The 15082-nt window shown below is 39.3% G+C and overlaps 2 protein-coding genes across 7 annotated transcripts in view; one reads left to right on the top strand and one right to left on the bottom strand.

The window, feature by feature from the left end:
- Window positions 1–1130: 1130 nt before the first annotated feature.
- LOC122633731 lies at window positions 1131–5660 on the top strand. The gene is made up of 2 exons (XM_043822030.1): window positions 1131–1175; window positions 3954–5660. The coding sequence occupies exons 1-2, from the start codon at window positions 1131–1133 to the stop codon at window positions 5658–5660; spliced, it is 1752 nt and encodes a 583-aa protein (XP_043677965.1).
- A 3305-nt stretch (window positions 5661–8965) lies between these two features.
- LOC122633820 overlaps window positions 8966–15082 on the bottom strand; it is a 25649-nt gene continuing 19532 nt past the window's right edge. For 5 of the 6 annotated variants that reach the window (XM_043822214.1, XM_043822213.1, XM_043822215.1 and 2 more), the window contains 6 exons: window positions 11868–12112; window positions 11585–11778; window positions 10878–11024; window positions 10590–10804; window positions 10092–10466; window positions 8966–9660 (listed from right to left, as the gene is read on the bottom strand). In XM_043822214.1, the coding sequence (XP_043678149.1) occupies window positions 8995–9660; window positions 10092–10466; window positions 10590–10804; window positions 10878–11024; window positions 11585–11778; window positions 11868–12112 (1842 nt within the window). In that variant the 3' untranslated portion in view covers window positions 8966–8994. The remainder of the gene's footprint in view (window positions 9661–10091; window positions 10467–10589; window positions 10805–10877; window positions 11025–11584; window positions 11779–11867; window positions 12113–15082) is intronic. The other variant, XM_043822219.1, reaches the window with a different exon arrangement.

Raw genomic sequence — 15082 nt, 5'->3', positions numbered from 1 at the left:
AAGATCGTTCCGCGTTACTGGCACAGTGAACGCTATCGCGATGTAACAGTACGTGCAGTATAAGTATATACATACATATCTCGACCGCAAATTCAATGCCGAAGAGTCAACGTCCAACGCGACGGACCGTGTCAGCTGGTCAAGGTCTTGTGTATTACAAGACGTTGACGTGATCTTACGAACGAAGGCAAGTGTATGCAAGAGTAACGAAACCCACTTGCCTACATTCATAGACAGATATACGGGGTAATACAAAAGAACAACAAGAATATCACTTATCTTTTATTACGTTGCATTGAAATTGTTATTCCAACTTACTCGTAAATCTAACGATCGATATAACATTTTTTTTTATTAATATAATATATAACAACAACGTTAAGTTCGTTCGAACGATCGGGTTATTACGATTAAGCGGATTCGTCGAGTTCGTAGATCAATCCGAGATCAATTCGCTATTTTGTCCGATCGAATCGATTGGTTTGGATAGGGTGAATGAGAAGAGAGAGAGAGAGAGAGAGAGAAAGAGAGAGAGAGAGAGAGGGTGTGGGGAGGGAGAAGGAGGGAAGGATTTGCAAAGAGATAACGGAGCGAAAAGCCGGACATTCGGTAGGAATTTGGGACGGGTGACCTAGTGGTTGGTTGAACGAGGCGTGCTCGTCTGATAATTGCCGATCAAACATGAGCGAAACGTCGAACGACAGTGCGATGTCGGCTTTTAAAAGTATTTTCTCCCGTAGCTCTTCGGTAGCTACGGTTAACGGTTAACGCCTCTATTCTCGTCTCCTTTTTCGTTGACTCCCGTTGACGACGTCTATTGCACTTTTCTCATTACGGTTACCGTCTGCCTTTGCGATTACAGATCCAGTTGGCCATTGTGAGCTCGCGGGAAAAACGTCCCGGCATCCCGGTGGCAACGTACCTCGATTAAATACAGGTAGATCGATGATGTTATTCGAACGATGTTTTTCTTCGTGTCGTAGAAGAAAAACAGACAAAGAAACAAAAAAAAAAAAATAATGAAAAAAAGAATCCTTCGATCAGATCTTTTACATTTTTTTTCTCCTTTTCTTCTTCTTTTTTTTTAGGGGTTGCACTCTCGAGTGCCTCACCGTGGACGCCAACGCGGCATGCGGTTACGTGTTTTCGTCCTAGCCTGTCTCCTAATCAAGGGGGTGAGTTGAACGAATATCTGTTAGAAAGGAAGAGAGAAAGGAAAAAAAAGAAAAAAAGTGTATGTCTGTGTGAGATAGAGAGAGAAAGAGAGAGAGAGAGACAGAAAGGAAGAGAGAGAAAGGCAAAAAGAGAAGAGATCTTGAATCTTAAGTTTAAAAGGACAAATAAATACGAGGAGCTAAGAAAAATAAGAGAATATGAATGGAAAGAAGGTAGGTAAAAGATTTTGAAAATGGGTCGAGACCGCCCAGAAGCGAGATCGGGTACGAGTTTGCTCTCAGATAATTACAACATTATAACCCACATATCTCTCATTGAATACTCGCAGGAGTAGTCGCAATGCCGTTACCCACCAGTGTTCTGACCCAGAGCTAAGGGCGACTTCGATGTCTCGAAATGGTTGTACGATCCGGCTCATCAGCCATGTCTCCGTGGACTGCTCGGCAAGCACTGTATAACGTTTTATCCTCTCTCGAACCTCTTTCTTCAATCTCCTCTTCCTCCTCCTCTTTTCCCTTTATCTTACCTCTCGTCTTACCTTGTTGCAAGGTGCCGGCAAAAATCTCGCACGGAACGACCGGTTCCTCGGCAACTACGATATACACGCATACACCTATATTTTCGCCCTCCATTCCTCGTGGCCCGACACGATTTCGATCGCAGGTTCGCAGGCGCAGAGCCTTTTATCTTTCAACAAACCCGCAACAACCGTGCAGACCCGCATTCGGAATGCAATCTTAGCGATGGCTAACGCTTTCTTGCGGTTTCTTTTTTCTTTTCTTTTTTCTTTTCTTTTCTCCTCTTTTCTCCTTTTTTTTCTTCTCTTTTTTCTTTTTTTTTTTTCTTCTTCTTCTTTAATCGGGACAACGCGGGCTACCTCGAAATGTACGAAAACCTCATTCCTTTTTATCGATCTCTTTTAAACTCTTCTCTTTTAATTTTGACGGACATCGAATTTTTCCTTCGTATTATCTTTTTATATCTTAAGGATTATTATTATATCCTTAGATACGCGTGACAGTGCGTGAAAAGTAACTAGAAGGAAAGAGCAATTAGAAAGAGAATCATTTCACAGTGATAATCTTCACAGTTCTCGTTACTCGTTCTTTTTCTTTTATCTTAATCTCGTGTTATCTTATAAATGAACGTATTATTGAAATCGTTGTTTGTGGATTTTATCTTAATGTTTCTTATGTCGAGATGATAAATATATACGATTTCTTAATGAAGTGTTATTAAACTTTAGAAATGACAGATAAATAGGAAATTTCTTTTTGACAAAACAGTTGTGTATATAATAAATCTCGTTTAGAGTTAGATAACGCTTCGGTAAGATCGTATAGACGATCAATGGAAGTACCATGAGTATGGTGAATGGAGCGTTTTACAACTTATCAGTGTCCACTTCTTCGAAGTAACGTTTAACCAGTGATCTTCCTCTCAAGAGACCCCTTTACGAGGTAGTACCTACTCAAGAATGTTGCACAGTCGACGACCGGTTTCTCGATGGTTTATCGCATTATTGCATTCTTCACGAAGGGGAATGATTATTTCGACCCATTTACGCCTTACTTTTTCATCCTCTCTCATTGTCTTCAATCTTCAATCTCTCTTCTCGGTAAATTTTCAAAATAATTTTCCCGAACAATTCCGTTCGTCGAAAGAAGTGTGTCCGTTTTATTTGATGTCGGTCAGGTTTAATCAGGAAGTTAAAAGATCGCTCCAAATTCATTCGGGTTGAAGGAGAGGAGCAAGAAAAAAAAAAGAAAGAGCAAAGAAAAGAAAAAGGAAAAAAGCTGTCGTTACTTTTTACACCAGACGAGAATCCATCGGTGGTAGAGAAGCAAAAGCAACGGTCGTAGCACGAGTGACCTAGTAGGCCTTCGTCGAATTATGGGACATGCGGGTTGGAAAGCCATGACGAGACGGGCTGACATTGTCGATCGGTCGTTGGAAGGCCAAGGAGAGTTGTTCGGCGCATTCGAAGAGCGCATCAGAAGTGGTGTCTTGGTGCTGGCCGATTGACCCGCAGCTAAAGACACGGCTGGCCCGTTATGCCCCAGGGTTACGCGTGACGCAATCAGCCACTATGCCCGACTCACTTATATACAACCACACAACATCTCGATGCTCCTATTCTGTCTTTTACTTTACCTCTACAAAGCGACCTATAGTCATCATTCGTCGAACAGTCCGGACGAGTTTCGTCGGTCTCCCTTGGTTGTCTTTAGTATCTTCTGACAGTTAAAAAAAAAAAGTCTCGAGCAACGATAAATGAGTCTAGCTATCCCCGAGAAATTATCATTGATGTTCTTTAAGATAGATCGAACAGATTACTTTTTGTTTCGTTTTTTTCTTCTCTCTCTCTCTCTCTCTCTCTCTCTCTCTCTCTCTCTCTCTCTCTCTCTCTCTTTCTATCATCTTTAATACCAAGATTAAGGTGATAAGAACGTGAGAACGTTCTTTTTCTTTTCTTTTTTTTTTTTTCTTTCACCGACGATGACGCGTGTGGTCTTCCGAGACGAAAGAAAAAAGGAAAAAGAAGGAGAAAAAAAGGGGAGAAGAAGAAGACGAGGAGGAGGAAGAGGAATAAAAAAAAAAAGTAAAGAAAAAGACCTTTCGTGAGTCGCTAATTATGCAGGAGGCCGACGTTAATCTACTTTCGCGTTCCTCACCGTCATTAATCTTCTCCATAGGCACTTGATTCAAGCGGACTCTCGCAAAAAACCGTTTTCAATATCACCTCTCATTCTCTTTCTCTTTCTCTTAACACACAGCTGGCTCGAACAGAGGAGGTGGAAGTAGTCGAGGCGATTCCAGGCGAGGAGAAGAGGAACGAGAATTCTGCGTTAAATCGGCAGGACAACGACATCAATAGTTCCGACCAGCTAGCACTTGAGTCATTGGGGGAAAAGGATGGGGCTGGAAGTCACTACAAATCTGGTGGTCTCCGAGGTAATCCACTTGCGTTGCCACCAGGTCGAGGTGGGATTGGGATTGGTCATTCACGACCACATCACAATGTCGCTTATCATGGCCCACCACCGCCTTTGCCAGCGCACAAGACGCAAGCCGAGGCTATGGATAAGATTTATACGACCGGTGGTGGTGGTGTTAGCACAGCGGTAGGTGCTGAACCATGGCCCGCACCTACGCCAGACATGCCAAAGATCGTATCGCTCGACGTAAAGTGCGAGAAAAGTTTAATGAAGGTCTATCTTGGCTTTGACAAGCCTTTCTATGGTATAGTCTTCAGTAAGGGACACTATAGCAACGTCAACTGTGTTCATTTACCTGCTGGACTCGGTCGTACATCGGTTAATTTTGAAATAAGCGTGCACGCTTGCGGTACCGCTGGCAATACCGAGAATGGCCTTTATGGGTACGGAGCTGGATCGGGGACCTATTTCGAAAACATCATTGTCATACAATACGATCCGCAGGTACAAGAAGTCTGGGACCAAGCTCGGAAATTACGATGCACTTGGCACGATCTATATGAGAAATCAGTTACCTTCCGACCTTTTCCGGTCGACATGTTGGACGTCGTTCGTGCGGATTTTGCTGGCGACAATGTCGGTTGTTGGATGCAGATACAGGTTGGTAAAGGTCCTTGGGCATCGGAAGTATCTGGGTTGGTTAAGATCGGACAAACTATGACGATGGTATTGGCGATCAAGGACGACGATTCCAAGTTCGACATGCTTGTAAGAAACTGCATGGCACACGATGGCAAACGAGCACCGATACAGCTCGTTGATCAAAGGGGCTGCATCACCAGACCTAAATTAATGTCGAGATTCACGAAGATCAAGAACTTCGGTGCTTCCGCTTCTGTATTGTCCTACGCACACTTCCAAGCGTTCAAGTTTCCAGATTCTATGGAGGTACACTTTCAGTGTACCATTCAAATATGTAGATATCACTGTCCAGAACAATGTTCTGAATCTTCACCGTTGCTCGAACCACAAGGACCTGGATTATTCGAGAATCATCATCATCATCAATCGAATGGACCACCTGATGCTGGTTACGGTTTGCCACCTCCTTTACCTATACCTTTGGAAGCATACTTGCAAGCAGCTGCTGGTAGACCCAGAGACGAAAGACGTAGAAAATCTCGGGAGATTGTAGCGACTCCTGAAAAATCTGTTGGTGTCAACAGAATCATAAGAGTCGTTTCAACCGGTGACCTTACATTTTCCATCGACGAGAACAACGCGGACTTGAATGGTCCGACAATGGTTTTCCCTCAAAAGAGCGAGACCTCCGCGGGCTCGACGATGATCTGTATGACTACACCTGGATTCGCAGTGACCCTCGTCGTACTACTTGCGGTATTACTTTGCTCCTGTATTCTTTCGACCTATCTCTGCATACGTCTAAGACCTTTCTCCGGTAAATCTAGAAAATCGGTTACCTATTGCAGCAGAGAACAAAACGGTGCGTCTAAAAAATCGTCGAGGATGTGCTTCTATTCCTAGTGTATCTTCTCCTTGAACGTTCTTAGAAGAAACTATCTTCTTAACATTTGGCGAACTATTGGGACTGAGAAGATAATGAATTTTTTTTTTAACATTTGTGCCTTAATCAATTTAGTACAATTGTTGCAAATGCGAATTGAGTTACCGAAACGTTATATAACGAATGACGAAACTATCGATTAAATAATAAAAATTATCGGACATCTGGCACGTTATAACTAAAATCATTGCCACAAGTACGATCATTTTTATTAGAGATAATGATCCTTTAGGAAGATCTTTATATTTGGTAACTTTATTGTATTTCTCAAGATTATTCTTCCTTTCCCATGTTAATTTGCCAATTTTCCCAGAGGCTATCGCTTTTCGTAAGCACGGTTTCATATAACACGCTTAGTCATTATAAATTAAAAACATTTCTTTACTCTATATTTTGCAATCATTAACGAAGAATATATATGAAGCTGTGCTTTGTTAACAAGAAGAAAAATCGAAGGGCGACAACGTAAAAGTGCCGAAATACTTAGTCAAAGATAATCAAACTTAATCTTGCGTTGTTTATTCGTTTCACACGTTTCGTTTTTAATCCTTTATAATAATCTCGTATGCGATTTATCTGGTATTTGGGTTGCGTCTTCTTTTTAATCGTTTAATTTAAGTGACATTCTCATTAACGATATGGATAAAAAAAAAAAAGAAAAAAAAAGACAAAAAAAAAGACAAAATAATAAATAAGGAAACTAATTCTACTCGCAATCTCGTTGTGTTGTGAAAGAAAGCTTGAAATATTTTCAAGCTTAGACGGTGCCAATAAATTATTTTTGTTTATAGATATATATACATATATATATATATATATGTATATATATATCATATAAATTATATGCATATACATAATTTACGACGTAATGTAAGCAGAGTAATCGAAATTGACCTATTCATGTATAAGATGACGAAAAAATAAAATGTAAAAGTAAGATGAAGTGGAACGATTTTTTCTCGCGTTTAAAATATCGTCGTTCTTGCGTCGTTAAATTATTTTATTATTTATTTATTTATTGCTACATATTTTCTGTTTGCGTTGTTTTATTGCGTAATTAAGAACTATCATACGGTATCATCACGATTACTTTTAAACCGACTGTTTTACTAATTTTCAATTGCAATTTTTAACGATATACAAATTTTGAATATTTTTTAAATTGACCTAGAAAATATTGATAGATTATACAAACAATTTAGTTTATAATAATTACGTCAGACGCGAACGAGTTATTATTAAAAGAACGTAGAAATAAGTTTATTTGAACGTACCTTTGCTCATTGGATGAGCATATCCAATTTGAAAGGCAATGTGTCTATATTTTTATACGTGTATGTTTATAATAAATTTATTTTTATTTACAAAAATGTATATTTTATTTCTCTTTTATAATCATATCTTATCCATGTAGAGACGTAAAATAGAAAGGATTTTCTCTCCTCTTTTTATTCTTTTTTTTTTCTTTTCTTTTCTTTTCTTTTCTGTTTTTTTATTATTATTATTATTTGTGGGACGAAAATCATCGGAGCTTGCAGTAATCATCCAAGATCCTCTAAATATATTTATTGTCTTAATCGTTTAATGCATATTATTAAATAGAAACACAACCTCTGAATTAATATCGAATCATTATCGCATTATTGGTTATTTTTATCCGAATACTTTTTACTTTAATGCTATACAAAAAATAACACGCTTTATAAAAAAATATTATTTAATGTCATCAACGACGAAATGATTAGAATTGGTCGTTTTTAAATTAATATTTCCTTAATATCTAAGCGTACGGAGAAAATAATTTTTTACACGTGTACACGTATACTTATTATTAACGCAAAGTTTTTATTCTTAACAATTAATACGTGTTGGGAGCAGGAAGGAGGGTGAGGGGGAGGGAAGGGCATTCGCGCCTACTTTTTTATTCTTTTTCTTGTTGTTTTCGCTTTTCCTTATCTTCTTTTCTTTTTCTTCCTTTTTGGATAAATAAGATTCAACGAAACAACGAGACGCGAACGCCATCGTAATGCTAATCAACTTTTACAACGAGTATACAATTATTATTATCTAAAAAGAAGAAAATATATGACGTCTTTCGTGATAGCAATGAAAGAAGACGATGCTTTAACGGTATAGAAAGATATTCCAAAAAAAAAGTCAGACGAATACATTAGAAAGAATTTTCTTCTGTTAAAAAAAAAAAAAAAAAAAAAAAAAGAGAGAGAGAAAAAAAGAAAAAAATACAGAAATAAAACAAGTATTTCTTTCTTCTTTCTGAATTATTTGCGATCGATGGCGTCTGGCTAAATAACAACGAACTCATTTCTAATTTCTAAACACCTAACTACATGTCACTCGATCCTACAATGTAGATTATACATACATATACGAACTTGTTGATCATTATTATCATCATCATTATTACCATCATCACCATTATCATCGTCGTCATCATCATCATCATTATCATTATTATCATCATCATCATCATCATCATCATTATCATCATCATCATCATCATCATTATCATCATCATCATTATCATCATCATCGTCATAATTACCGTCATCGTCAACATTAACATGACACCTCGAAACGATCAATTCCATTTACCTTTCCTTTGTAAAAGATCTCTCAACTTCATCGTTGATATACATAACATTTTTATATTAACTTAAATAATAAGAAAATTAAACAGCACGTACAATTCGATGACTTTAGATAGACAAGAAACGATCTTTTCTTGAATGTATCGGCAATGAAGAAGTTGCATATTTCCAGACACGTCTCGCTATTATCGCTTAAACGTTTCACGATATCCTGACTTCGAGAGAGAGAGAGAGAGAGAGAGAGAGAGAGAGAGAGAGAGAGAGAGAGAGAGAGAGAGAGAGAGAGAGAGAGAGAGAGAGAGAGAAAGAGAGAGAGACAATACAACTTGGCATTAATGGCTGAGGAAGTATAGTTGAAACGATCGAAGATCACCGTCCCGTGAATACGAACGACTAAATCTTTCGACAATGTAGTTCGGAATAAAACAAAGAAGAGAATAACGAAGAAAGATAAACAGAAAAAAGAGATTACGGTGGAAAGAAAAATAAGAAAGAAAGAAAAAAAGAAAAGAGACTACTACTCTCGACTAAATACGACTCGGGAGATTATTCGGGCGCGATCCTACGCACTTACGTTTTATTTTGTACAGCGTATTATTGCACATAGTCTCTCGGAGAGCATTTTATCACTGTCCGATAATGCTGTCCGATTATTCGTCGAGTCGCTGGAGTCGTTACGTTCGGATCAGCCTCTCTCGATCGAAGGTGTCTCTCTCGAGACGATCTCGTTCGATTGTTTTTGCAATTGCGTTGATGATGACGAGGACGATGACGATGACGATGATGAGGAGGATGACGACGACGATGACGATGAGGATGAGGACGATGATGGTGGTGGTGGTGGTGGAGGTGGAGGTCTCGTCGTACAACGTACACGAAGGAGACCATAAAGTAACCAACCGTTGGCCGTAGCGACCGGTCGATTTTTTCTGCTATTACCTACGACTGCTTCACGCTGTGCTTGCAATCGATGCAACATAGCACCGGCAACTAATGCCGAGACTACCGCTGAAAGAGCTACGACGACGAACAAAGCACTGAAGCCTGGCATCGGCAAACAAATACCATATACAACCTCCTCCCGTATTCTCCCTTGAAAGACTGTCACGGCCTCGGCGTGGGTATCCGGACTGAAGGCCAGGTCAGCCTCAGATATTACCTCGTAGATTCCACTTACACCAACGTCCGCGCTTCGAACCTTTCTATCCGACACCACCACCGATCTCTTTCGCCTCACGTTCGCCGAAGACAAAGGTGTCACCGGCCTCGAACCTCCGTCCTCTTCTAAGTTACGTGGCCCGTGAGGGAATTGTTCACGGTCGCTCTCGTATCTCGTAACTCTTGGTGGTTCCTGAGAAAAGGGATGCAAGTTCAAAGGATACATTATTTCTTTTAATAATATAATCGATAATGTAAGAATCTTAATCGCAACCGTGTCAATTATATTTAATTTGTCGAAGTGAAGTTTGTTTGTTTCTTTTTTTTTTTTTCTTTTTTTTTTTTAACTATAAAGCCTCTTCAAAAGAGATCATTGTGTCAATGGGAAAAGAAGTAGGAAGTATAGTGAACGTGGCCGAATCTAAATATAGTCACTACTTGAGAACTCGAAACATAGAGGGAATAGATATAACGAGCCTGATAATTCAAAGGCAATTGGCAATTGGAGCGATTTAATTATTAGGTATCGCGAATAAAGAGAAATAGTAGTTACGATGCCGTTGGGAGAGGTTATAGGAGGCGTTTTAGAGGAAGAAGCTATAAATCAAAATAAATCATAATTACCAAGAACGGCCGCGAAAGATCGTCCGGATGTACGTCGTCCTCGTTTTGCGGCTCTACCACGGGAGCTGGAAGTCGATTGCTTGTTTGCGGCTGAGCCTTTACAACGGACTTCTCGACGCCCAGAAATTGTCCGCCTATCGAAGTCATCTCGTCACCGTTCTGAATGATGTCGTCGTAAAGAGAACCGTCGTTTTGTTCATCGTTTACGCCCCCTTCGTTTTTCTCCGCACTGTTATTATCGTCGTTGTGAATGATGGGCGTTCCTGTGGTCTGGTGATATTGCTGAAGGATCTGATCCTTACGTTCTTGAATGTAATGTCCCACCGAGCCGCTAAGTTGACAGTGATCGAGACAACCGTGCCGACAGATCTCCACCTTAACGTAGAAATTAAAATCTTTGTGTAAAAATCTATTCGAGAAGGAAAAAGAGGAAAAAGCGAAATAAACAAAAAAAGAAAAAAAAAGAGATATTCTTAACCCTAATGACAAATGTTTCACCTTGCACTTGATATGGACGCTAAGGGCATCGGGAAACTTGAACGCATGGAAGAAAGCATATGTTATAACAGTAGCCCGATCGTCCGATCCTCTGGCCTTGAGAAAACGGCTGATCATCTTAGGCCTTAGAACGCACCCGAACTCGTCGCTGAGCTGTATCGTATGTCCCCCGCCGTCCGAAGCAACGCATGATTTGACTCGCATGTCGAACTCACCTGCGCCCAGTTTAATAACGAGAGTTTTGTTAGAGCAGGTTCGTGTGTCAGGTGTGCAAGGAGTCTCGTGTACCTTGGGAGTTCTGTCGCTCGTTACCTCGGTAATCGTTTATCGCGACGACCAGCGTGAGAGTCGAGCCAAGAGGAACGATGCCGGACACTGGTGGAGCCCATGGTCCTTTCCCATGTTGTATTTCCATCCAACAGTCCACGTTGTCCCCTTTCGAATATAAAATCGTTTCAATCTCGACACATTTAAAGACTACACGTTCGTGACCATACGAGATTTCTCTAAGACGTGAGAATCTCCTTTCGTATTATTTTCATTTTCTCTTTCGAATAAAAAAAAAAAAAAAAAAGATTTTCTAACAAACAATTTCGATTCGAGCATCGAAACACGATTGTTCCTATGCGAGATGTATCCACGTTACGAAAGCTGAAATTAAGTAGCGATCCTGCGGTTCCACACCTGTGGTCAACCGCGGATACACGAGTCCTCGTGTATACGAGTATAGTGCGATCCCGCGCATTAAACTCTTTCTACCACGAAGATCACAGTAACCTTGTTGAATCTGCCCACTGCATTTAGCTACGTGATATCATTATCAAAATTTCTCTTTCTTTTTCTCTCTATCTCTCTCTTTCTCTCTTATTCTCTCACTCTCTTTCTTTCTTTCTTTCTTTCTTTCTTTCTCTCTCTCTCTCCCTCTATCCATCTATAATCTTTCCGATAGAGACAGTATAAATTTCGTCGATTGATAAACTGTGTAAAAAATTTACCTCGGAAATCTAATTGTATCACATCGAGATCAGCTATCACCATCGGTGGTTTCGACGCTGTTTTCTCATAATCGTTAAACCATTCGCATCGCAATCGTTTAGCTTCGTCCCATACTTCAAGTAGATCTTTGTCGTATTGAACGACAACGGTGTTTTCATAAAACTGTCCGTGCATATCCGGCTTTGTACCACATCTGTTAAATTTATATTGGAATTATCGAATAATTTGTAGAATATTGGATTCCTTTAAATTGATTTCAATGATATTTTATCTTTAGATTACCTGGCATATGCTATTCGAAATGAAAAGAACGTTTGTCCTGTCGACGGTGGAACGTAGACGCATCGAGGATCGGCATGTTGGCCCTTGGACGAAACGATTCCCTCGAAAGGTTGCGAAAACGAGAGATGAACGTCCATGTGATCCTTTCCGCACATCACTTCGAGGGACTGGATGGCCGGCATGCCCTCTGGCCTTTCAAGCGGCCAGATGTCGCCGTTGCTACCAACGTTCTTCAAGCCAACCACCTGAGAATCCAACGAATAAACCATGTTTATTTTCTTTTTATTTTATTTTTCTTTTTTTTTATACACACACACACACATATATAGACCTTTTTAATTTACCTTTCCAATTATTATTAGTTACACGAGTAGAAACGTAAAAATGATTTTCTTGGAACTCCCGAGTAAATTAGCCAGCTAAGTTACGATCATGTTGATCCATGTATTTAACACAGTAACATAAAATGTAGATAATTCCTTTCGGATATAAATTCTTTCTTACGCGTGTATTTGCCTACGGTTAAAAGGATTTTCGAGTTACGAGTACGAGTATACCTCGGACGTGGCTAAAATTCAAACAGTCTCTCTTCGAAATCGTCCTTTTTATTTCCTAAATCCAAAATCTTTTTTCGGATATTTATGACATAATCGTCTATGAGAATGGAGAAAAAAAAAGAGGATAAAGAAAATCCTATTATTTCTCTGCGAACGTGATCCAACCGACGTTTTCCTTTCTTCGAAAAAATTTCTTCCACGAGTTTGAAACGACTACGACCTTCTCGATCGAGGTTAGAGAAAATTATGGTTCTTACTAGAAACCCTTTGAAATCTGACGTGAATGCTATCACACTGACAATGTACGATGGGTATGGTTGTCTTTGATCTTGGGTCAAAGGGTAACATAATTTTCTTCGTTCTTCCTGAACTATAATTCTCTACATTGTTGCTTGAAATGCCGTTGTTGTTATTTTGGAAAAACAAAAAAAAAGAACAAAAACAAAAAGAAACATAATAAAAAAACAATCAAAAAAATTCTAAACAATAATTCTCTCGTGTCATTTCTCGATGACTCGACGCTGCACAGACTCGTCTTACTACTAAATTAAGAAATTGAACGATGGCAAATAAAAAAAGAGTTCGAGCAACGTATAATTATGTTTTCATCTCAATGTAGCCAATGTATATTAGCAAATATTTGTAATCCAACGAGATACGTTTGAACACGCCCGAGGAGATAACAGTTCTTTACAAAAAAAAAAAAAGATAAAATATATATATATATATATATATATATATATATATATAAAAAGAAAGAAACAGAGAAAAAGAAAGAACAACAAAAAATTGTCGAGACATGTGTTTGCTCATCATTTGAATGATCATTTCACAGTCATAAAGAGGATGATGTTAACACACGAAGCAGAGGTATTCGTTTTAATTGATCATTAGAAAATCTCTCGTATTATCCGTAAGTGGATATATTACAGATGACGAGAGACACGTTTGCCACAAGTCGCAAGTAGTGAAATAATTACATGACTTTTCCTGCTATTATCGATAATGAAATACCACTACAGAGTGATCGTATAATTACAGATAATTCACTGTTCTTTCGTGTTCACTTTAGCTCCAATGGAACAGGATCTAGTCGTGTATCTTCAAAGAGCCTTTAAACGTTACTTCCTGTCTGTTATCAAAAAAAGATGAGAGAAGAAGAGATAGATAGAGAAGGAGAGGTAGGAAGAGAGATAAAGAGAAAGCTAGAATCTGTGATTTACGTGAAACGCTCTTCATGCTCGATCAAGAAACTTATGATCATACGCAGCATCCAATCCATTTTGCTACCAAGCGAAGAAGATAATGACCGTATAGAGCGTAATAATCATCTCGATCGATGGATCACGACTACCCATGCAACAGTTGCATCATCTGATATCTCGTATATCCAACTAATTTTCTAACTTTTCTTACGAGGAAAGAAGAGAGTTCGCGAATAAATTATACGAGACAATTAATATTCGTTTAATTTCATTCGGTAAAACAAGATAAAAGAAATTTTCTCGAGATTCATCGATATAGTTATCGATTATATTAAGAAATAAGATCTTGATCGTCTAAGAAATTAATCGGTTAGATTCTCGATAATGAAATCAATCCTTCTATGATATTATTCTCGCGTTGAGCGGATTAATTTTCCACGATTTTTTCCTAGTCTCATTTGTCGATTGACTAACCGGCAAAGTTGAAGAGACAAAGAAGAAGGAGAAGAAGCAGAAGCAAAAGCAAAAGAAGAAGAAGAAGAAGAAGAAGAAGAAGAAGAAGAAGAAGAAGACGACGAGTCGTCCGGTCCCTTCGTGTCGAAGGCCAACGTGACTCGAAGCGCGCATGAGAGATCACGCGACTACGACGACGAGGACGAGGTAGGTCACGAGAGATTAGGCGTGTCCGTCTATCTTCTGAACGTTTCTAGAAATGACGTTCCGTTCTCTATATGTGCGTGTTGTATGTCTATCCTGGCGTATTACCACGAACGTGGTTAACTCAGGAGAAAGAGAGAGAGAGAGAGAGAGAGAGAAACAGACAGACAGACAGACAGACAGACAGACAGACAGACAGAGAAAGAGAAAGAGAGAGAGAGAGAAAGAGAGAAAATCCGCGACACGTACGTAAACGAGGCTGGAACGATGGAAGGTGTTCCCCGTGTATTCCATGCTCGCGCAATGCTGTAACGGGAGAGGCGTCTTTACCGCTGCATTAACGGTCGCTGTTTTTCGCACAAGTGAAAACAAGTTTCTGAGCTCTTACAATCGCACTGTTAAATGACAACGTTTCATTAGAAATGATTACGCACCTGGCGGAACGTCCACCACGCGTTCGCCATCAGCTCGTGCTCGTCTATATCTCTCTTTCTCTCTCACTCTTTCTATCTCACAAGAGGCACCTTTTTGCTAACTCGTCGAGAGAGGATCGATTCAAGATCACGTTAGAGTACTTCTCTCGGAAGATTGGATTAACGATCGAATCTGAGCTGATTCGATAAATGTGTCCATGCGATTTGCTTTCGTTCATCGAGACGTATCAATCAATGCTTTTATTTATCGATAACGAAGAATGGATATTGTCAGATCGAATATCGTTTCGTTTCGTTTCGTTTCGTTTAGTTTAATTTGGTTTAGTTTCGTTTAGTTTAGTTCGAAAGTTTTCTAGACGATA

Source organism: Vespula pensylvanica, chromosome 13 (assembly GCF_014466175.1).
Source record: "Vespula pensylvanica isolate Volc-1 chromosome 13, ASM1446617v1, whole genome shotgun sequence".
In the NCBI taxonomy this organism is placed as follows: domain Eukaryota; kingdom Metazoa; phylum Arthropoda; class Insecta; order Hymenoptera; family Vespidae; genus Vespula; species Vespula pensylvanica.
This window is presented reverse-complemented; position numbering and strand designations above follow the sequence as displayed.